This window comes from Haliotis cracherodii, unplaced genomic scaffold (genome assembly GCF_022045235.1).
Source record: "Haliotis cracherodii isolate W230 unplaced genomic scaffold, xgHalCrac1.p SCAF_36, whole genome shotgun sequence".
Lineage (NCBI taxonomy): Eukaryota > Metazoa > Mollusca > Gastropoda > Lepetellida > Haliotidae > Haliotis > Haliotis cracherodii.
The window spans coordinates 1,075,981-1,099,548 of NW_027266293.1; the positions used below are offsets into that span (position 1 = coordinate 1,075,981).

At 43.0% G+C, this 23,568-nt stretch overlaps 1 protein-coding gene across 1 annotated transcript in view; it reads right to left on the reverse strand.

Annotated features, from left to right (window-relative positions):
• Positions 1 to 5,469: 5,469 nt before the first annotated feature.
• The window catches only part of LOC139477849 (DNA-directed RNA polymerase, mitochondrial-like), a 59,950-nt gene continuing 41,851 nt past the window's right edge, over positions 5,470 to 23,568 (reverse strand). The window contains exons 27-32 of the mRNA XM_071260283.1: positions 16,047 to 16,204; positions 14,690 to 14,788; positions 11,021 to 11,093; positions 10,244 to 10,326; positions 6,389 to 6,465; positions 5,470 to 5,731 (exon numbers count right to left, since the gene is read on the reverse strand). Coding sequence (XP_071116384.1) covers positions 5,682 to 5,731; positions 6,389 to 6,465; positions 10,244 to 10,326; positions 11,021 to 11,093; positions 14,690 to 14,788; positions 16,047 to 16,204 — 540 coding nt within the window. The 3' untranslated portion in view covers positions 5,470 to 5,681. The remainder of the gene's footprint in view (positions 5,732 to 6,388; positions 6,466 to 10,243; positions 10,327 to 11,020; positions 11,094 to 14,689; positions 14,789 to 16,046; positions 16,205 to 23,568) is intronic.

Consider the following 23,568-nt stretch of genomic DNA (forward strand, 5'->3'; position numbering starts at 1 on the left):
GAGGAAAGCCCGAAGTGATGCAGGTCTCAGACGTTTGCCACCTCTGGGAAACCCACGAGCACGGGTGTGGTGCTGACAAACCTAGAAACATAATCGGGGCGAGCCTGGATTCGAACCCACAATCATAGGTTTCTGGCGTGCCCAAGGGACGCAACTCTGCACAGCAAATCGCAGCGCCTTAGACGACTGGGCCACCCGTGCCCCCTGTGATTAGAAAGAGAAATGCATTATGTGAGACAGAATAAGTTCAAAAATTCATATATTTTAGCAAGTTTTTTTTATTTTGGTTTGGTTTGTTGTAAGAGGGTCTTAAATGCCTTCATAACTGAAATATTGTTGACTTTACTTATCTTTAGTGACATCTGTCGGTAAATGTCATGTTCGTGTAACACGCACTCAACACCCATTGTCAACTGAAGAATTTAGTCAATAACATGGCGATAAGAGAGTCTCGTTCATCAAGCTTAAAATGTCATATATTTATTTATGTCAGGATCAATAGGTACAGAGAATAGGGTGCAACACTATCAACATGCAAATTCTTAAATGACTTAGTCTTCAAATAAAAAATAAAAAAATTAAGTTTAGTAAGAACCTGTCACACCATAAATCGATTCAATGATAAATCCTTTAAGCGTTTTATCCTTTAAGCGAGCCTGACTACGCGATACCGTTAGTTGCCTCTTACCACAAGCACAGTCAGCTTTTACGGCAAGCGGGGTTGCTAAAGACCTATTCTACCCGGGATCTTCATGGGTCCTGTACAATTAGCAGCTCTACAGCTCATTTTACCGAGGTAACTAGATTGATAAATCAAGTTCCGTCACAGCAGACAATCCTGATGGTGAAATGTATCAGTAATCGGCATTAGGCTTTCCAGTCACTTGGAAATGCTCATTAAACATTTTTAAAGTTTGATCTGTATGACGCAACCGGCTGTACATGTTGAAATTGCACCAAACATAATTTACCCAATCCATGATAAGTTCAACAGAGAAGATGAAGGGTAAGCATTAAACAATGATAGGTTTAACAGAAGATAAATGGGTATGCAACGCTCCCACACCAAATTTCACAACACAGTTATTCTTCAACATAACACTCCTCGATGTACCAAATTTGACAATACAGTAATTCCTCGAATAACGCAACTTGATGTGCAACTCGCCCAGATGCAATGCGGAGTAACCCTTGGCTCCCAAAATTTCATAAAGAATTTCCCTACACATCTGTTAATGTAAGTAAATAAACTGATGAGATTTAATTCCCAGTCGCATGTTTCTGTATTTGTAAAACAATTACATTTGTGACACATTGTACCTGGCTGCATGTGATCGTAACCATTCTGTATTTTGCTCCGGTTGTGAAACATATAATGTGTACAGATCTGGCATTATACTCACATAAAATATAATCACACCAACAAGAAACTGTAGCTGCATTGTTCGATTTAATACTCATCTCAGCTTGTTGTGATTGTGATGAGTAAGGTAACCATGAAATGTCTTTTGAACTTCAAGTCGACCAAGTGTAATGCAATAACAACAGAAACAATGGCTTCTGGTATGTAATCCGGAGTGGAGTAACCGTGAGAAGCCTAAAAATACCCATTGAAACTTCATTGTTTACATAGTATAATTACAAGGGGTATATAATAAATCTTAATTTGTAGTCTTTGCCATTTCAAACATGGCAACCACTACAAGCAAATCTAAGAGAAATGTACAGTGTATCTCTCATCCACTCAAAAATGCGTTAGTGTTTGTTTCATTTTCAAAAATTGTTCAAATAACGGTGTTGTGTAAATTTTACACGTACATGTACATAAGGTGCATACAGGAGCCGGCCGTGTCCTGGTTTTTCATGACACTGAAACATCATCAAATATTAACCAATCACAGTTTTGGTCTCACAATCATTCGGTTACAAGGCTCGTCGTTTGATAATGCGAGGTCGGCAAATGGACGTTTATTCCAAGAAACCAGAATATAACAACAGTTTGCTTCCATACATATAACCTCCAGTCGTAAAATAACACTATGATTCATTTACACTTATCATTATTTATGTAATTTCGCATACATTTTGAATCCACGTCTACGATCAAGGTTACTTAGATCTACATTCATGTACATGTCACTGTGAAATAATTACGCTCCATTCACTACCATCACAGTGATGTGTTGATCATCATCAATTTCAGTATTTCCTAGAACGCAGGGTCCGGATCTTGGACCATGTTGGCAGTGGTATATCAAGTAATCACTGTAATACATGCAGTTTGTTTGTTTGTTGTTTAGCGCCGCACTCAGCAATATTCCAGCTATATGACGGCCGTCTGTAATTAATCAAGTCTGGACCAGATCATGAGCATCCATCCACGCAATTGGGATATGATGACATGCATCAACCAAGTCAGCAAGCCTGACCACCTGATCCCGTTAGTCGCCTCTTACGACAAGCATAGTCGCCTTTTACAAGTATAGGTTGCTGAAGACCAATTCTACCCCAGATCTTCATGGGTTGAGTAATCACCGTAATACAATCAGTTTGTTTGTTTGTTTAACGCCGCACACAGAAATATTCCACCTATACGACAGCAGTCTGTAAATAATCAAGTCCAGACCAGACAATCCAGTGATTCCATTGATCTACGGAATTGGGATATTATGACATGCATCAACCAAGTCATTATAATGTTATCTTAATCCTATCTCATTGGCTGCGATATTATACTGTTATTTTTATACATTAATGCTATCCTATCAGCTTCGTCATTATAATGTTATCTTAATCCTATCCCATCTGCTGCGATATTATACTGTTATTTTTGTACATTGATGCTATCCCATCAGCTTCGTCATTATAATGTTATCTTAATCCTATCCCATCGGTTGTGATATTATACTGTTATTTTTGTACATTAATGCTATCTCATCAGCTTCGTCGTTATAATATTATCTTAATCCTATCTCATCGGCTGTGATATTATACTGTTATCTTAATCCTATCCCATCGGTTGTGATATTATACTGTTATTTTTGTACATTAATGCTATCTCATCAGCTTCGTCGTTATAATATTATCTTAATCCTATCTCATCGGCTGTGATATTATACTGTTATCTAAATCCTATCCCATCGGTTGTGATATTATACTGTTATTTTTGTACATTAATGCTATCCCATCGGCTTCGTCGTTATAATATTATCTTAATCCTATCTCATCGGCTGTGATATTATACTGTTATCTAAATCCTATCCCATCGGCTGTGATATTATACTGTTATTTTTGTACATTAATGCTATCTCATCAGCTTCATCATTATAATGTTATCTTAATCCTATCTCATCGGCTGTGATATTATACTGTTATCTTCATCCTATCCCATCGGCTGTGATATTATACTGTTATCTAAATCCTATCCCATCAACCAAGTCAGCAAGCCTGACCACCTGATCCCGTTAGTCGCCTCTTACGACAAGCATAGTCGCCTTTTACAAGTATAGGTTGCTGAAGACCAAGTCTACCCCAGATCTTCATGGGTTGAGTAATCACCGTAATACAATCAGTTTGTTTGTTTGTTTAACGTAAAATAACGTAAAATAACACTATGATTCATTTACACTTATCATTATTTATGTAATTTCGCATACATTTTGAATCCACGTCTACGATCAAGGTTACTTAGATCTACATTCATGTACATGTCACTGTGAAATAATTACGCTCCATTCACTACCATCACAGTGATGTGTTGATCATCATCAATTTCAGTATTTCCTAGAACGCAGGGTCCGGATCTTGGACCATGTTGGCAGTGGTATATCAAGTAATCACTGTAATACATGCAGTTTGTTTGTTTGTTGTTTAGCGCCGCACTCAGCAATATTCCAGCTATATGACGGCCGTCTGTAATTAATCAAGTCTGGACCAGATCATGAGCATCCATCCACGCAATTGGGATATGATGACATGCATCAACCAAGTCAGCAAGCCTGACCACCTGATCCCGTTAGTCGCCTCTTACGACAAGCATAGTCGCCTTTTACAAGTATAGGTTGCTGAAGACCAATTCTACCCCAGATCTTCATGGGTTGAGTAATCACCGTAATACAATCAGTTTGTTTGTTTGTTTAACGCCGCACACAGAAATATTCCACCTATACGACAGCAGTCTGTAAATAATCAAGTCCAGACCAGACAATCCAGTGATTCCATTGATCTACGGAATTGGGATATTATGACATGCATCAACCAAGTCAGCGAGCGGCAAGCATGGGTTGTTGAAGACCTATTCTAACCCATATCTCCACAGGTGGCAATTCCAGCAGAAATGGCTGAGTAATATAGATTTTCGATATGTCTCCCACGGTGGCAATGTTTAAAATCTGATTGGATCTCTGTGAGCAGATTTAAGAGACACCATATCTTGGATTAGTCATGACAAGTTACAGAACCGTGGTGTCGAAGGGTATGCTGAACTCACTAATGGACGACGGACAATGCGCCAGGACATTTTAGTCAGGGGAGCCGGAAAGGAATCAAAACAAGACAGGAGAATCATCATCGTTCACTTTCTTATTCAATTATTAAAACATTTTTTCTACAATCCTCAAATTAAAATACAGATATTGCACACAAATGTCACATTCATCCTTTTTGTAGAAAATTTGACTTCAACACTTGATCACACACCTTTAACAAATTTGCATTCAATCATGTACATAATGCAAAAAGGCACATAATTACTTTTGCAAATTGAGTGTGGGAGTGAATGTTGTTTTACTCCTCGGTCTGCAATATTCCAGTCATAGTCTGAGCCAGATAAACCAGTGATTAATAGCATGAGAAGGTGTTGGAATATGATGGCACACTATCAGCCATGTCAAGCCTTGGCCCTTGGGAGCTACTCCGCAATTTAGAACACTTGACAATAACTAACACAGATGTCCTACACCAGGCAGTGTGATGACAACATTTGAGCAGATACTTGGATCATGGCAGAACAACCAGGGGTCTGTACTCCTCTCATGTGTCACAGCTTCAGGCTGTACACTGCATCAGTGCATGAGTGAGTTGGGTTTAATGCCGCTTCGAATAGTATTTCAGACCTGAAGTGATGCAGGTCTCAGATGTTGGCAACTTTGGTGAAACCCACAAGCATGGGTCTGGTACTGACGAATCTAGACACAACATCAGGACGAACCAGGATTCTGACACACCAATTATGCAACTCTTATGAAGGGCAGACTCTGAACCTGTTGTGAGGAAGATAGCATCCTTCATGAGACGAAGATTCATGGTGGTGGGTCCCAAATGTCGACCATTTTGTCCACTGGATCCAGAATTCTGACTGCAATGCTATTTGAATCACACTGAGGGGTTTTGAACTTGTATCACAGAAGACTGTCCTGTGTTTCTCCAATTTTGACAGAACAGAATACAATCCACATCGCTTAGTAGCCACGGAAACAGAACACAGATCCCCTGTAAGTCACGTGTCAAGACAGAGCCACTCTTCCTTGTTTCCATGACAGCACAAGCCAGTAATTCCATGATCTCACTACTCATTCACTGCACATTGCAGGAGACGCCTCACAACTTCCCCTGGTCATATCACAGTCGAGGTGTAGAGGCTATACTTGTCTAGCAACAGCAGCACACAGAACACCAGACTCTCAGCTGAAGAAGTAGACTGACTTCAACACACTCCGCAGATCAAATGTACCTGAAAGTTCAGAAATAACAATCAAAGAATTTTATCATGACAGCTGTGCTAGTTGTTAATTTAAAACTACGAACACAATGTCATTTATTAAGTGGTTAAATGTAACAAATGTTAAATTTGGGACAGGAAAGTACAGATTCTCATACTTTTTTTCTTTTCTTATTTTTTTTTTGGGGGGGGGGGGGAGAGATTCGCCAGAGTGAGGCATCTAATCACCAGCACACAAAGTCAGCGATCTAACCCACTCAGACATCGATGCTTTCAAAAATGAAAGTACAACAACTTGTAGTCTGGATCACATACTTTATGTACCCCTCTGACAAGTGTATATTGGCAAGGATCCCATGGCCGAAAGCTATGAACACACAATGCCACTTTTTGGGGGGGTGGGGGACTACCAGTTGTCGTACTTTCATTTTTGAAAGCATTGATGGCTGAGTGGGTTAGATCGCTGACTTTGTATGCTGGTGATTATAGGTGCCTCAATCTGGTGAATCTCCGGACCCCGGACAGACTCAACCAATAAAAAAACAAAATACAAGAATCTGTACTTAGCTAAGAAAGTATTATCCAAATATAACATTTGTTAAATTTAAAACTACATTATACATGGTACTAAACCAGAGGACTTGATATAAGCACTAGCGTCACTCTTACCTCGTGATGGGACCTCAGCCAACACCGAGTTAAGGAATGTCTCGGCAATTTCAGGTTCACAATCTGATCCACCATCCCTGGAAGCAAAGGAAGAAACACCCATGAATCTGTAACCCCATCCATTAGTCGAGGAACGTTACATGTCACCAGTTCAAACAATTGTACCAGGATGTTCATCATCACTTAACCTCACTACCTGTCTAAAACCTGGATCCTTGTCACCACTTCATCATCATTAACCCCATCCATTAGATGAGGAACGTTACATGTCACCAGTTCAAACAATTGTACCATGATGTTCATCATCACTAAACCTGTCTAAAACCTGGATCCTTGTCACCACAAAAGCTTCAGTGTACTTAAGTAATCCTCTCCTGGTACTCTCATTGGCTTCGTCATTATAATGTTATCTTAATCCTATCCCACCGGCTGCGATATTATACTGTTATTTTTGTACATTAATGCTATCTCATCAGCTTCGTCATTATAATGTTATCTTAATCCTATCCCATCGGCTGCGATATTAAACTGTTATTTTTGTACATTAATGCTATCCCATCGGCTTCGACATAATATTGTTATTTTTGTACATTAATGCTATCCCATCGGCTTCGACATAATATTGTTATTTTTGTATATTAATGCTATCCCATTGGCCTCTTCATTAAATTGTTATCTTTGTACATTAATCCTATGTCACTGGCTTTGTCATTCTACATTCATCCCAGCTTGTGTTGTGTAAACATCTTGATTAATATATATATACAGTATCCTTTGCACTCACTAGGCATTCACCTGATGAAGGAGCAAGAAAAGGCTTTTGAAAAAATAAAAGAAGTTGCTATCCATAAAAAAGTGTCACGTATACATGTCGTTCAACTTCTAAATGGCTGTCAAAGACTTCATACTGTCAGTTTGTCAAGGTGTCCATCTGGCGGCAGGCCTCAAAGTTGCGACTAAATGCAACCTTAATTTCAATTTGTCTACTGTCTAAAATTCAGAGGTAGACAAATGACTACCTTGAAAAGTATCTTGTGGCAACTAAATTCTATTGCTTCACATAGGTAGACACAACATGTGTGCTGCTCACTGTACTCACAACTAATTCCTCCTAAAGTAAACAATGAACCGAAATACATAAATATTAAAGTAATAAGTATTTTATTTTACTTGATAATTAATTGGAAAAACCTATGTAATCAAGTAACATAAATTGCATCATTGTTCGAGTCACAAATAACAAAACTCAAGTACAGTTTCCACTAATATACAATTCCAAGACTAGTGCTATGACGTGTACATATATTATACTAGTTATTTGATAAAAAATAATTTCAAATGCTTTTGAATACAACATTGACTTGACTTCTTGATTTAAACACTGGCTACCTGGAAAACAATACTTGTAGCCATATGGCTACTTCGTAAAAATTTAAAATTTAGGCCAGGGCGGACGTGTTGCCGGAGGTGGTAAAGGTACCAGTACTCACCTGCTGAACATGTGGAGGAGATACTGACACAGGTGGTAAAGGTACCGGTACTCACCTGCTGAACATGTGGAGGAGATACTGACACAGGTGGTAAAGGTATCGGTACTCACCTGCTGAACATGTGGAGGAGATACTGACACAGGTGGTAAAGGTACCGGTACTCACCTGCTGAACATGTGGAGGAGATACTGACACAGGTGGTAAAGGTACCGGTACTCACCTGCTGAACATGTGGAGGAGATACTGACACAGGTGGTAAAGGTACCGGTACTCACCTGCTGAACATGTGGAGGAGATACTGACACAGGTGGTAAAGGTACCGGTACTCACCTGCTGAACATGTGGAGGAGATACTGACACAGGTGGTAAAGGTATCGGTACTCACCTGCTGAACATGTGGAGGAGATACTGACACAGGTGGTAAAGGTATCGGTACTCACCTGCTGAACATGTGGAGGAGATACTGACACAGGTGGTAAAGGTACCGGTGCTCACCTGCTTAACATGTGGAGGAGATACTGACACAGGTGATAAAGGTATCGGTACTCACCTGCTGAACATGTGGAGGAGATACTGACACAGGTGGTAAAGGTACCGGTATTCACCTGCTGAACATGTGGAAGAGATACTGACACAGAAGGTAAAGGTACCAGTACTCACCTGCTGAACATGTGGAGGAGATACTGACACAGGCGGTAAAGGTATCGGTACTCACCTGCTGAACATCTGGAGGAGATACTGACACAATTGGTAAAGGTATCGGTACTCACCTGCTAAACATGTGGAGGAGATACTGACACAGGTGGTAAAGGTATCGGTACTCACCTGCTGAACATGTGGAGGAGATACTGACACAGGTGGTAAAGGTACCGGTACTCACCTGCTGAACATCTGGAGGAGATACTGACACAGGCGGTAAAGGTACCGGTACTCACCTGCTGAACATCTGGAGGAGATACTGACACAGGTGGTAAAGGTACAGGTACTCACCTGCTGAACATGTGGAGGAGATACTGACACAGGCGGTAAAGGTAACGGTACTCACCTGCTGAACATGTGGAGGAGATACTGACACAGGTGGTAAAGGTATCGGGACTCAGTGGCTGAACACGTGGAGGAGAAACTGATACAGGTGGTAAAGGCACTGTTACTCACCTGCTGAACGTGTGGAGGAGATACTGACACAGGTGGTAAAGGTATCGGTACTCACCTGCTAAACATGTGGAGGAGATACTGACACAGGTGGTAAAGGTACCAGTACTCACCTGCTGAACATGTGGAGGAGATACTGACACAGGTGGTAAAGGTACCAGTACTCACCTGCTGAACATGTGGAGGAGATACTGACACAGGTGGTAAAGGTACCAGTACTCACCTGCTGAACATGTGGAGGAGATACTGACACAGGCGGTAAAGGCACTGGTACTCACCTGCTGAACATGTGGAGGAGATACTGACACAGGTGGTAAAGGCACTGGTACTCACCTGCTGAACATGTGGAGGAGATACTGACACAGGTGGTAAAGGTATCGGTACTCACCTGCTGAACATGTGGAGGAGATACTGACACAGGTGGTAAAGGTATCGGTACTCACCTGCTGAACATCTGGAGGAGATACTGACACAGGTGGTAAAGGTATCGGTACTCACCTGCTGAACATCTGGAGGAGATACTGACACAGGTGGTAAAGGTATCGGTACTCACCTGCTGAACATCTGGAGGAGATACTGACACAGGTGGTAAAGGTACCGGTACTCACCTGCTGAACATGTGGAGGAGATACTGACACAGGTGGTAAAGGTACCGGTACTCACCTGCTGAACATGTGGAGGAGATACTGATACAGTTGGTAAAGGTACCGGTACTCACCTGCTGAACATGTGGAGGAGATACTGACACAGGTGGTAAAGGTATCGGTACTCACCTGCTGAACATGTGGAGGAGATACTGACACAGGTGGTAAAGGTATCGGTACTCACCTGCTGAACATCTGTAGGAGATACTGACACAGGTGGTAAAGGTATCGGTACTCACCTGCTGAACATCTGGAGGAGATACTGACACAGGTGGTAAAGGTACCGGTACTCACCTGCTGAACATGTGGAGGAGATACTGACACAGGTGGTAAAGGTACCGGTACTCACCTGCTGAACATGTGGAGGAGATACTGATACAGTTGGTAAAGGTACCGGTACTCACCTGCTGAACATGTGGAGGAGATACTGACACAGGTGGTAAAGGTATCGGTACTCACCTGCTGAACATGTGGAGGAGATACTGACACAGGTGGTAAAGGTATCGGTACTCACCCGCTGAACATGTGGAGGAGATACTGACACAGGTGGTAAAGGTACCGGTACTCACCTGCTGAACATCTGGAGGAGATACTGACACAGGTCCTCTAGGACAGGCTGTTCATGAAGTGCCACAAACTGCTCTCTGCATATCTGAAAAGTCAAGCATCAGTGAATTCATAAAAGCCGGGTTGATAAACACCATAAGCAACTCAACTACATAGCTCAGGCATCACAACATCTTCACAGTAGGAAAATAACTCAAATGTTTGTCTATCTTTGCTGTTTGTTTGTTGTTTAATTCAGGACTCAGCAATATTCCAGCTATATGACGGTCTATCTTTGCTGATAAAAGAATAAAAATATGATAAATCTGACCAACCATGAAGTGAGGGGAAATGGGGTTTAACGTCGAATTCAAGATTATTGCACTTATAGTGACATGCATGCACATGTGTGTGTTGCTGCATGTACTAGTCCGGACTGATGCCGATTTATAGTGCTAGCACACAGAGATACCGTGCCGCAGTTTAACATGAATACCCCGGTCAGACACAGACTCCTGAGATACATGACATCACACGTGGCTATCTTCACTGAAGTAAGTTGACGTCAAACGTCCTTATGACGTCAACACAATTGTATCCTAGCAGCCATAAGGTGCCTTTTCACCTGATGGTTCACATATGTTGTTTGTCTTTCTCTGAAACGCTTGAAGATTTATCACAAATGCAAAATCCATGACACTTTTACGGCAAACAATATGCTTGTCAGCCCTGGCGAGATGAAGTATGAAACTTGAAAGCCTGTTCAAGCCTGTGTGTGCCACATACTGTATAAGACTCACCTTATTCATGATCTCTACATCAGCCGGATGAGTCCAGTAGCAGTCATGTACCGACACGTAGGTGATGCCGGCCCTGCGACAGAGAGACAGGCAGTCAGTCAGACAGAGAGTCAGCAGGGATTAATAACACCTTAAACAGTACAGTAGGTACTTCGGTTGTCCGCAATTAATGCTTCAGTGTCCTCATGGGCACTTAGCAGTACAGGGACAGTCTACAGGTTCACCTACCTCCAGCAGTACAGGGACAGTCTACAGGTTCACCTACCTCCAGCAGTACAGGGACAGCCTACAGGTTCACCTACCTCCAGCAGTACAGGGACAGTCTACAGGTTCACCTACCTCAAGCAGTACAGGGACAGTCTACAGGTTCACCTACCTCCAGCAGTACAGGGATAGTCTACAGGTTCACCTACCTCCAGCAGTACAGGGACAGTCTACAGGTTCACCTACCTCCAGCAGTACAGGGACAGCCTACAGATTCACCTACCTCCAGCAGTACAGGGACAGTCTACAGGTTCACCTACCTCCAGCAGTACAGGGACAGCCTACAGGTTCACCTACCTCCAGCAGTACAGGGACAGCCTACAGGTTCACCTACCTCCAGCAGTACAGGGACAGTCTGCAGGTTCACCTACCTCAAGCAGTACAGGGACAGTCTACAGGTTCACCTACCTCAAGCAGTACAGGGACAGTCTACAGGTTCACCTACCTCAAGCAGTACAGGGACAGTCTACAGGTTCACCTACCTCAAGCAGTACAGGGACAGCCTACAGGTTCACCTACCTCCAGCAGTACAGGGACAGTCTACAGGTTCACCTACCTCCAGCAGTACAGGGACAGTCTACAGGTTCACCTACCTCCAGCAGTACAGGGACAGTCTACAGGTTCACATACCTCAAGCAGTACAGGGACAGTCTACACGTTCACCTACCTCCAGCAGTACAGGGACAGTCTACACGTTCACCTACCTCAAGCAGTACAGGGACAGCCTACACGTTCACCTACCTCAAACAGTACAGGGACAGTCTACAGGTTCACCCACCTCCAGCAGTACAGGGACAGTCTACAGGTTCACCTACCTCAAGCAGTACAGGGACAGTCTACAGGTTCACCTACCTCAAGCAGTACAGGGACAGTCTACAGGTTCACCTACCTCCAGCAGTACAGGGACAGTCTACAGGTTCACCTACCTCAAGCAGTACAGGGACAGTCTACAGGTTCACCTACCTCAAGCAGTACAGGGACAGTCTACAGGTTCACCTACCTCAAGCAGTACAGGGACAGCCTACAGGTTCACCTACCTCAAGCAGTACAGGGACAGTCTACAGGTTCACCTACCTCAAGCAGTACAGGGACAGTCTACAGGTTCACCTACCTCAAGCAGTACAGGGACAGTCTACAGGTTCACCTACCTCCAGCAGTACAGGGACAGTCTACAGGTTCACCCACCTCCAGCAGTACAGGGACAGTCTACAGGTTCACCCACCTCAAGCAGTACAGGGACAGTCTACAGGTTCACCCACCTCCAGCAGTACAGGGACAGTCTACAGGTTCACCTACCTCCAGCAGTACAGGGACAGTCTACAGGTTCACCTACCTCCAGCAGTACAGGGACAGTCTACAGGTTCACCCACCTCCAGCAGTACAGGGACAGTCTACAGGTTCACCTACCTCAAACAGTACAGGGACAGCCTACAGGTTCACCTACCTCCAGGAGTACAGGGATAGTCTACAGGTTCACCTACCTCAAGCAGTACAGGGACAGTCTACAGGTTCACCTACCTCAAACAGTACAGGGACAGTCTACAGGTTCACGTACCTCAAGCAGTACAGGGACAGTCTACAGGTTCACCTACCTCAAGCAGTACAGGGATAGTCTACAGGTTCACCTACCTCAAGCAGTACAGGGACAGTCTACAGGTTCACCTTCCTCCAGCAGTACAGGGACAGTCTACAGGTTCACCTACCTCAAGCAGTACAGGGACAGTCTACAGGTTCACCCACCTCAAGCAGTACAGGGACAGTCTACAGGTTCACCTACCTCAAGCAGTACAGGGACAGTCTACAGGTTCACCTACCTCAAGCAGTACAGGGACAGCCTACAGGTTAAACTACCTCCAGCAGTACAGGGATAGTCTACAGGTTCACCTACCTCAAGCAGTACAGGGACAGCCTACAGGTTCACCTACCTCCAGCAGTACAGGGATAGTCTACAGGTTCACCTACCTCAAGCAGTACAGGGACAGTCTACAGGTTCACCTACCTCAAGCAGTACAGGGACAGTCTACAGGTTCACCTACCTCAAGCAGTACAGGGATAGTCTACAGGTTCACCTACCTCAAGCAGTACAGGGACAGTCTACAGGTTCACCTTCCTCCAGCAGTACAGGGACAGTCTACAGGTTCACCTACCTCCAGCAGTACAGGGACAGTCTACAGGTTCACCTACCTCAAGCAGTACAGGGACAGTCTACAGGTTCACCTACCTCAAGCAGTACAGGGACAGCCTACAGGTTCACCTACCTCCAGCAGTACAGAGACAGTCTACAGGTTCACCTACCTCCAGCAGTACAGGGACAGTCTATAGGTTCACCTACCTCAAGCAGTACAGGGACAGTCTATAGGTTCACCTACCTCAAGCAGTAAAGGGACAGTCTACAGGTTCACCTACCTCCAGCAGTACAGGGACAGTCTACAGGTTCACCTACCTCCAGCAGTACAGGGACAGTCTACAGGTTCACCTACCTCCAGCAGTACAGGGACAGTCTACAGGTTCACCTACCTCCAGCAGTACAGGGACAGCCTACAGGTTCACCTACCTCCAGCAGTACAGGGATAGTCTACAGGTTCACCTACCTCCAGCAGTACAGGGATAGTCTACAGGTTCACCTACCTCCAGCAGTACAGGGACAGTCTACAGGTTCACCTACCTCCAGCAGTACAGGGACAGTCTACAGGTTCACCTACCTCAAGCAGTAAAGGGACAGTCTACAGGTTCACCTACCTCAAGCAGTAAAGGGACAGTCTACAGGTTCACATACCTCCAGCAGTACAGGGACAGTCTACAGGTTCACCTACCTCCAGCAGTACAGGGACAGTCTACAGGTTCACCTACCTCCAGCAGTACAGGGACAGTCTACAGGTTCACTTACCTCCAGCAGTACAGGGACAGTCTACAGGTTCACCTACCTCCAGCAGTACAGGGACAGTCTACAGGTTCACCTACCTCCAGCAGTACAGGGACAGTCTACAGGTTCACCTACCTCAAGCAGTAAAGGGACAGTCTACAGGTTCACCTACCTCAAGCAGTAAAGGGACAGTCTACAGGTTCACATACCTCCAGCAGTACAGGGACAGTCTACAGGTTCACCTACCTCAAGCTGTACAGGGACAGTCTACAGGTTCACCTACCTCCAGCAGTACAGGGACAGTCTACAGGTTCACCTACCTCCAGCAGTACAGGGACAGTCTACAGGTTCACCTACCTCCAGCAGTACAGGGACAGTCTACAGGTTCACCTACCTCCAGCAGTACAGGGACAGCCTACAGGTTCACCTACCTCAAGCAGTACAGGGACAGTCTACAGATTCACCTACCTCAAGCAGTACAGGGACAGCCTAAAGGTTCACCTACCTCCAGCAGTACAGGGACAGTCTACAGGTTCACCTACCTCAAGCAGTACAGGGACGTCAGCATCATGTGGGAGGAATCCAGAGAGTGGATGAAGTTTGGAGGGAAGGCATTTTTCTGTTTCACAGAATTGGGTTTGCTGCAAAAAAAAAGTTCATCAAAGTTTTCAGAAACATTAATCGTACATATTATTGAAATCGGTGAGTAAATTGTTGGTGAGTAAATTAGAAAATGTACAACTTTGTGGATAAGAACTTCTAGTTTACTGCACTTGGCAATGTTTCATGTAAATTCTTATCAAGCTTCAGTGACAGTGGAACGTTGTTCAATACAATAAAGCAGAAGTTCTTATCCACAAAGTTGTATGTTTTCTTTATTACATACCTGTGGAAAATCAAAAAATATCTCAGGGCACACACGAGGTGAATCTTGGCTTGCTGATAGATTACCTAGTCATGAAGACCCGCGAAGATCGGGGGTAGAATAGGTCTTCAGCAACCCAAGGTGAAAAAGGTGACTATACTTGTCGTAAAAGGCGACTAAAAGGTTCGGGTGGTCAGGCTCACTGTCTTTGTTGGTGCATATCATTGTATCCCAAATGAGTGGATCGACGCTCATGATGTCAATCACTGGATTGTTTCGTCCAGATTTGATTATTCACAGACCGCAGTCATATGGCTGTAATATTGCTGCGTGTGGTGTCAAACAAACAAACCTTGTTGTGAGAGCTTAGTTGGAATTAAATGCCACTTTGATTAATATTTCAGCTTTATCACGACCTGTCAGCTTCAAAATGGTGGAAAGCCTGAAGTGAGGTCTCAGAAGTTTCCACTTTGGTGTAACCTATTAGCATGGGTATGGTGCCAAGAAACCATATCCTGGATAATCTAGGATTGTGGCGCCATGCATAAACATGTCACCTGTGTATTGAGATCACATAAAGGTTTTATTCTTGAAGATGTAAACAACATTAAGTGTGTGTATTAGATAATATTTCAAAGAGGCAGAAAACATAATATCTTAAAGGAAATACAAAGTGTAGTGAATTGATGAATATCATTTGTTTGCTGTTTAAAGCTTCACTCAGTAATATTCCAGGTACATGATGGCGGGACTGAAAATAATTGAATCTGGATCTGACAATCCAGTGATTGATATAATGAGCATTGATCTACACAATTGGGATACGATGACATGCATCTACTGAGTCAGCAAGCCTGACCATCCGATTCCATTAGTCGCCTCTCACAACAAGTATGGGTTGCTGAAGATCAGTTCTAACCCAGACCTTCACAGGGGTGCTGAACATTCCTTGATTAAGATGTTTCCAGCTAGTGACTCATGTCTGTATCGCTGCTTTCCCTACGGACAACAATCGTGTGTGAAGTTGTTCCTACTTTTCATTGATGCAGGAGTCGATGATGTTCATGCCGAGTCTGCTGAAGGTCAGTTGTTTGTGGTAGGGTTGTATGACCAACAAACCCATGGGGGTGACCCACTCCACCGGCTTGTGGCGGATCGTGGAGATGAGCTGTGCACTCAGTGTCAGCCAGTCCTAGGAAACAAGGAAGCGCATGAGAAGGAGGGACAATGACAACACTCATGATGGGGAGGGACAACGAGGAAACTCATGACGGGGAGGGATGAGGAGACTCATGACGGGGAGGGACGAGGAGCCGCATGATGGGGAGGAACAAGGAGACAGAATTGGGAGGGACGAGGAGACATGAGAGAGAGGGACAAAGAGGAGACGTATGATGGTAAGGGACGAGGAGACTTGAAGGGGAGGGACGAGGAGTCATGAAAGGGATGAGGAGACATGAAGGGGAGGGATGAGGAAAAATGAAGGGGAGTGAAGAGGAGACATATGATGGGGAGGGTCGAGGAGACATGAAAGGGAGGGATGAGGAGACATGAAGGGGAGGGACAAGGAGACATGATGGGGAGGGACAAGGAGACGTATGATGGGGAAGGACGAGGAGACAGAAAGGGGAGGGACGAGGAGACGTATGATGGGGAGGGACGAGGAGACAGAAAGGGGAGGGACGAGGAGACATGAGAGAGAGGGACAAAGAGGAGACGTATGATGGTAAGGGACGAGGAGACTTGAAGGGGAGGGACGAGGAGTCATGAAAGGGATGAGGAGACATGAAGGGGAGGGATGAGGAAAAATGAAGGGGAGGGAAGAGGAGACTTATGATGGGGAGGGTCGAGGAGACATGAAAGGGAAGGATGAGGAGACATGAAGGGGAGGGACAAGGAGACATGATGGGGAGGGACAAGGAGACGTATGATGGGGAGGGACGAGGAGACATGAAGGGGAGGGAAGAGGAGACATGAAGGGGAGGGACAAGGAGACATGATGGGGAGGGACAAGGAGACATGATGGGGAGGGACAAGGAGACGTATGATGGGGAGGGACGAGGAGACATGAAGGGGAGGGACGAGGAGACGTATGATGGGAAGGGACGAGGAGACATGAAGGGGAGGGACGAGGAGACGTATGATGGGGAGGGACAAGGAGACGTATGATGGGGAGGGACGAGGAGACATGAAGGGGAGGGAAGAGGAGACATGAAGGGGAGGGACAAGGAGACATATGATGGGGAGGGACAAGGAGACGTATGATGGGGAGGGACAAGGAGACGTATGATGGGGAGGGACGAGGAGACATGAAGAGGAGGGAAGAGGAGACATGAAGGGGAGGGACGAGGAGACGTATGATGGGGAGGGATGAAGAGACATGATGGGGAGGGAAGAGGAGACATGATGGGGAGGGACGAGGAGACGTATGATGGGGAGGGACAAAGAGGAGACGTATGATGGGAAGGGACGAGGAGACATGATGGGGAGCGACGAGAAGACATGATGGGAGGGACAAAGAGGAGATGTATGATGGGGAGGGAAGAAGAGACATGAAGGGGAGGGACGAGGAGACATGATGGGGAGCGACGAGGAGACATGATGGGGAGGGACGAGGAGACGTATGATGGGGAGGGATGAGGAGACATGATGGGGAGGGAAGAGGAGACATGATGGGGAGGGACGAGGAGACGTATGATGGGAAGGGATGAGGAGACATGATGGGGAGCGACGAGGAGACATGGAGGGGGGGGGGGGGGGCGATGAGACGTACACTACTGCCTAGAAGTTCATTCCCCTTACCCGCATGGGCAACGCGTTACGCAACCAGTGTGCATCGGGTTGGTCACGCGTGTGATACCCGTGTGCAACGCGTTGCACACGGGTGTGCACCCCGTCCGCCACTCGTGTGCAACGCGTGACACACTCATTAGAGGGGGAACAAACTTTTGACCAAAGGAGGACCCGTCTTAAGCTGAACCTGGAGGTGGTAACAAGGAGAGAAAATTTTGTTATCGTGACGAAAAATGATAATGCACATGTATTTCCTAATGTCTCCTTTCTTTATGTGATTTTGTGGGAAAACATGAATACTGTTGTGATCAAATAGATGTGTTTTGTTTTATACGACCATTGCTTCTAAATCCGATGGTGTTAAGAGAATACATGGTCCTGGAACATGTTATTGCAATTGAAATGCTTTTATTGTGATTTGACATTAACCGTCTGTAGTACGACTTTCAGTGATAATATGTAAGAGGTTCGGCGGCGCATTGTTTTTATTGGACCCTAATTACTTAATGATGACTTGGACTCTTTATCACAGCTCCATAGCCGTGAGGCTGGAAAAGAGCAGCATGTAATTAATGAGGGTGGGTTATATCATTGAGGATACACTTGAGGGAGAGAATACTAATTACCGTACTACAGGAAGAGACCTGTAGACGTAAGCGCGGGGTTGTGTTTTAGCTGGCCGTTCGATAATGGCCGCCAGGAGAAGTGAGCTTTGACTGCGTCATCTAAAATAAATAATAAGATACAGCAGTGTTATTTTCACGGTCTGTTGAATAAACTCCCAGTGCAACGGTCAATGTATCTTCTACTTGATCCTTGATACATCATTTTGGCATTCACAATATATAGTATTTCAACGTACAAAAGAGCACTGATCTAAAGCAATTCCGCGGGAGTAGTTGTTACCTGTGCATTACTGTATTTTCTCAGGGAGTACCCGGATGATATAGCAGAAATCTAGACTTGTTCGCGACCTGTGCTCGCCATTCGTAAGCGCATTTTTATTGAAAGTAGAAGGACATATGGTCACACTGATCAACAAAAATGAAATACAGTTTTTGAAATGTAGGTATATTTGTGGGGAGCATCGGTAATGGTGATGCAGTTTTGATAAGTCACTTGCTTGGTAATTGTGCGATCTTCGTGTACACTATTTTTACTTGCAACACAAAGTAAATATTTCATCTGCACATTGCTTATTTTACCGTGTGTATATGTTTACATTCAAAATGTAAACAGATTTCACTAAGGAAATGTATTAAACGCCTAAATATTCAGTTTATTTTACAAATTAACTGAAATATATGTCCATCTTTATTAATTTGATAACGAATTCCAAATATTTGTTTATGTTTAATATCATCACCAAGTATAGTTCTGTATTGTTTGGCTTCTTTTCTTAGCATAATTAATATATTGTGATGTGTTTAAGCTCTTTTGGTCGTCTTTATCATTTTTAGTCAGTCGGTTAAATAAATGAATGGATTATTCAGTCAATTTGTAAAATGACTGAAATATTTAGATATTTAATAAATTGCCTGAGTGAATCATATTTTAAACATTGACTGTAACATATACACGCTTACAAAAGAAAATACTTGTGAAAACAACATCTATCGCGCATCGAAAAACTTCCCAACCAAACGGAAAGGAACAAGAATGATTCTGTTCAAAGCTGCAACGAATGAATGAAAACAAAATGCAAATATCATTATTACAACCTACCAAAGTTATAATGTATCCGGGAATATCAACATAAAGGAACAATATCCATTGCGTCTGCAGCTGTACAAAAATACTTATTTGATGTCAAATGTCTATGTGAGAATCAAATACTTTAATAATAATTATTTGGAAACAATCTTTGGAATATATATGAAATATATTAAAATATATAAATATATCGTTTTTAAACGTTATTTAAATGTATCGAATATTATAACCCGTGTCTGTTTCTTAACTGATCACTTAGTTTGTTTCAATTGTTTCACATAGGTGCCAAGTTAGCTGAGAAAGCCCACGTGACAACTATTTTTATAATGTCCACGGTTCTTAAAAACATACATTGAGTTAGATAACAATGAACAACCAGTCAGTGTATTATCGGTTACCCTTTGAACAAAGTATGTTGTTTTTACATCTGTACTTCACGCCATGATATGAGTGTATTCCCTAGGTTTAGTAACCCTACCTTCACATGTAAACACTTACTTTTGACATATCCACTGTGCAAGATAACAGTAATTAATCAATCAACGTATTTCCTGTTGATCCTTTGATGTCTGGGAATGATCAGTTGATTTACAAAAAAAGTAAATCAACTGATCATACATCTCTTGCTGGGCTGCCACGTACATAATTCACATTCCACCTCACTTCAAACCTGGATTTAGATTAAATGATTACCCCAGGTACAAGAAAGACCAAATTTGAACCTTTATCCGGTAATCTGAGTGGTGCTACAACTGAGTATACATAATATAAATTCATTAACTGAGCAGCATGTGAATTACGACAAATACAGAAGTGTAGGGTTATACCAGAAAATGTGGATGACAACAAGGGAGTAGTAATTGTATCATCCACGCAATCCGAAATCCGCAAATGCTTTCACTCAGGGATACTTTTTTTATTATCAAACTGTAACAATCAGGGGTATTTCCAAATAACGACATCCGATGAGCTTTCGCTGTTATTTGTCTGTTTGTTTAGGCTGAAGAAATTAATTACCATGCGCCCTTTGTTGAAATCTTCATAGATCACGGGTAACCAATCAGTTTTCTAAAATGCGTAAGTTTATTTAGCTGTCCTTGCAGACTGGTAGCCCAGTCTCTTGTCACGCTCGGTTGCGTTAACGAGCAAATTGACTCACGGCAGCTAGTAAGCCCAAGCGGAAATACAAAGGTCGTATTACCTGAAGAATCAACCTTCATTTGCGAAATATCTACTGCTCTTAAAATCAATATTTCTCCCAATACTAAAATTCAGAACTTTCTAACCAAGGATTACCAGTTGAAACTGGTCGATGGCTGAACATTCCCAGGGAAGACAGCCAGTGTCCACTCTGTGATTCTATCGCTGTGGGAGATGAATTGCATTATTCATTCCGATGTGAAGCTTTACACCAACGGCGATATGAACTCTTAAATAAGCAATATCTTAAGTTTCCAAACATTTAAGAAAATTATGACCACTAACAGTGTAATAAATCTAAAAGGCCTATCTAAATTCCTTAACAATGTGTACAATACAATTGGTAAATTGTATTAGTATCCACGTATCCTATTTTTATTATTTTAGTTAAATTGTACATAATAAAAATTGTAGATAATTGTATGTCATGTTATTCTAAGAATAAATGAGTTTGAGTTTGAGTTCGACACCCGAGAAGAAGCCAGAGATTAGTGCTCCTTTTTGAATAGTTTACAATCATGTGTTTTAGGGTTAGCTGTGTTGGCTTAAACGTATTTTTATTTCAAAAGAAATCTGGATCGGTAAACAAGCAAAACTTGCTTATGTAATACCTCTCCAGGTAACAACTTAACAACAGCTGGATATATATATATATATATATAAGAGAGTGATGAACATAAACATACAAAATGCACAAATGAAATACACGAAGCCAGTACACTGAAGCAAGTGGTGTCTGTGAAATAAGGTAATGCAGTTTTCCTTTACTACATGCATAAGATTAAGCTACTCAAACCTTTTGCTTTTGACAATGGTGTCATGAACTGATTTAAGAAGAGTCATGTTTGTAGAACTGCTTAACTACTGCCATGTAATATCATGTTTAGACCATACCCATGTGTGTAGAAATACACAGTGTTTCTGATATTATCGTATTTTTTAACAGTTATAGAAAAAGTGAATTGCATCTTCAAGGTGATATCCACAAGTGCAGTCTGGTATGTCTGATACATGTCGTCTAAACTTATCAGCGTTTAAGTCACTGCAGCCGAGCCTAAGGCGACAGTGGACAATTTGGCATGATCTATGAAAATATTTGAAGTCAAAATTATTAATAATTGCATCAGAACGATTAATTAAGGATTTGATTTCTTTTAATGAGCGAGCATTAGTTACTTCATCGGATAGAGGGTTCCGCAGGTTGATCATATCCAGAAGAAATGATAATAAGCATAGGTCTGTGTTCTACATTTGATTGTTTGTATGTTGAATCTTTTTCTAAGGTTATATTTGCTGTTATCAGAGAATTGAATATACACTTTTCAAATATTTTGGCTAAGCAACTTGTGAGTGCTACAGGTCTATGATTTGGGCATTCATTTTCATCGCTGACACTGACACCGCATCAGCCCGGCAGTGGACTTGACACAGTTATTTGCGCACTGATTATATAACTCCTACAGACAGGTGGGGTGGTTGTTCAAAGCGAAACGGACGACCCCGTCTGTTATCTAATAAATGCTGTGCGGCGCCTTTGATCTTGCCTCCAACCATACATCTTATAGTAGTAAACGACGATCAGGATGGCCTGGAAATAAACACAATTCTGTCTGCCCAGTGTATCCACAATTAACTCGAATGCTTCATATCTACAAATATATGTATAGAAAATTGCATCAGTGTGGTTTATCATGTACAATGCTTTCTTACGCTTGGTGAGGCAGACTGATATTGAACATTAGGATAACGTCAGCAGGGATAAAAGAGGTCATACCAAAGAACTTTATTTACTAGTGGAAAAATCAGACATTCCGATCAACCACTACAAGCCCCGGGCGGATCTCAAGGTTGACCAGATCAACACCCCAAAGGAATATCTCTACGCCAAACAAGGAGTCCCTTTCGTCATGGTGCACAAGAAGGGGGGGCCGGACATCGAGTAAGACATCACAAACTACACAGACTTGTACCACTTCTTCCAGAGTAGTGGGGTACCGACCTCAAACCACTTCGTCGCCAATACCGCCGCCCTCCTTGCCAAGAGTCTCTACCAGAATCCCGACCCCCAGGATGAGAAGCTGACCAAGAGACTACTACAAGGACTAAACTTAATTTTTTTTTGTGTGTGTGTGTGTGTGTGTGTGGGGGGGGGGGTGTTTGCACTTCTTTATTTAATCATTACGCTTTTTTACGCTTCCCCGTGTGCGAGATAGGCTAAAGTCGGAAAGCGCACGTTAAATCTCCGAGGTACCTATCTACCAGAACTTTATTTGCTGTTCTGGTCATACATAAATATATGTAAGTTACGTACATGGGGAGGCTAGATTATTTACAGCTTACAGCAATATAGTGCAAATATTATGTTCAATAAAAGAAAACGTTGATAGATCTATAACACACTTTTTGTACTTTTAAACAAACTGGGGACTTTTAAGACATTTTCGCTTATTGTAATAACATCTAGCTAACCAGTCATGTCTATCTATGAAATCTACAAGCATAGTTGCTGTCAAACCTAAAAAACATATACAGGGAGGTAAGTTTTGACTTGCCAAGCACCTTAAGGTGAGTTTACTTTTAAACTGTCAAAAGCTATTGTCCCTTCAATACTAGTATAAGTCTGGAAGCTGTCTCTCGGACTGTTATGAGTTATGATGTATTTTATGATATAACTGGGGAATATGAATTAGTTACTGTCATTTAATCCAACGTTCTAACTGTCAACTGTCTCAACAGGATCATAGGTTTGGTTATATATCTGCTCCCTGTCTCTATGTCTTAAGTTGGTAATCGGTAACTGCAGTCCAAATGTATCAACTTATTCATCTATTGTTGCAAACTTGACTGATT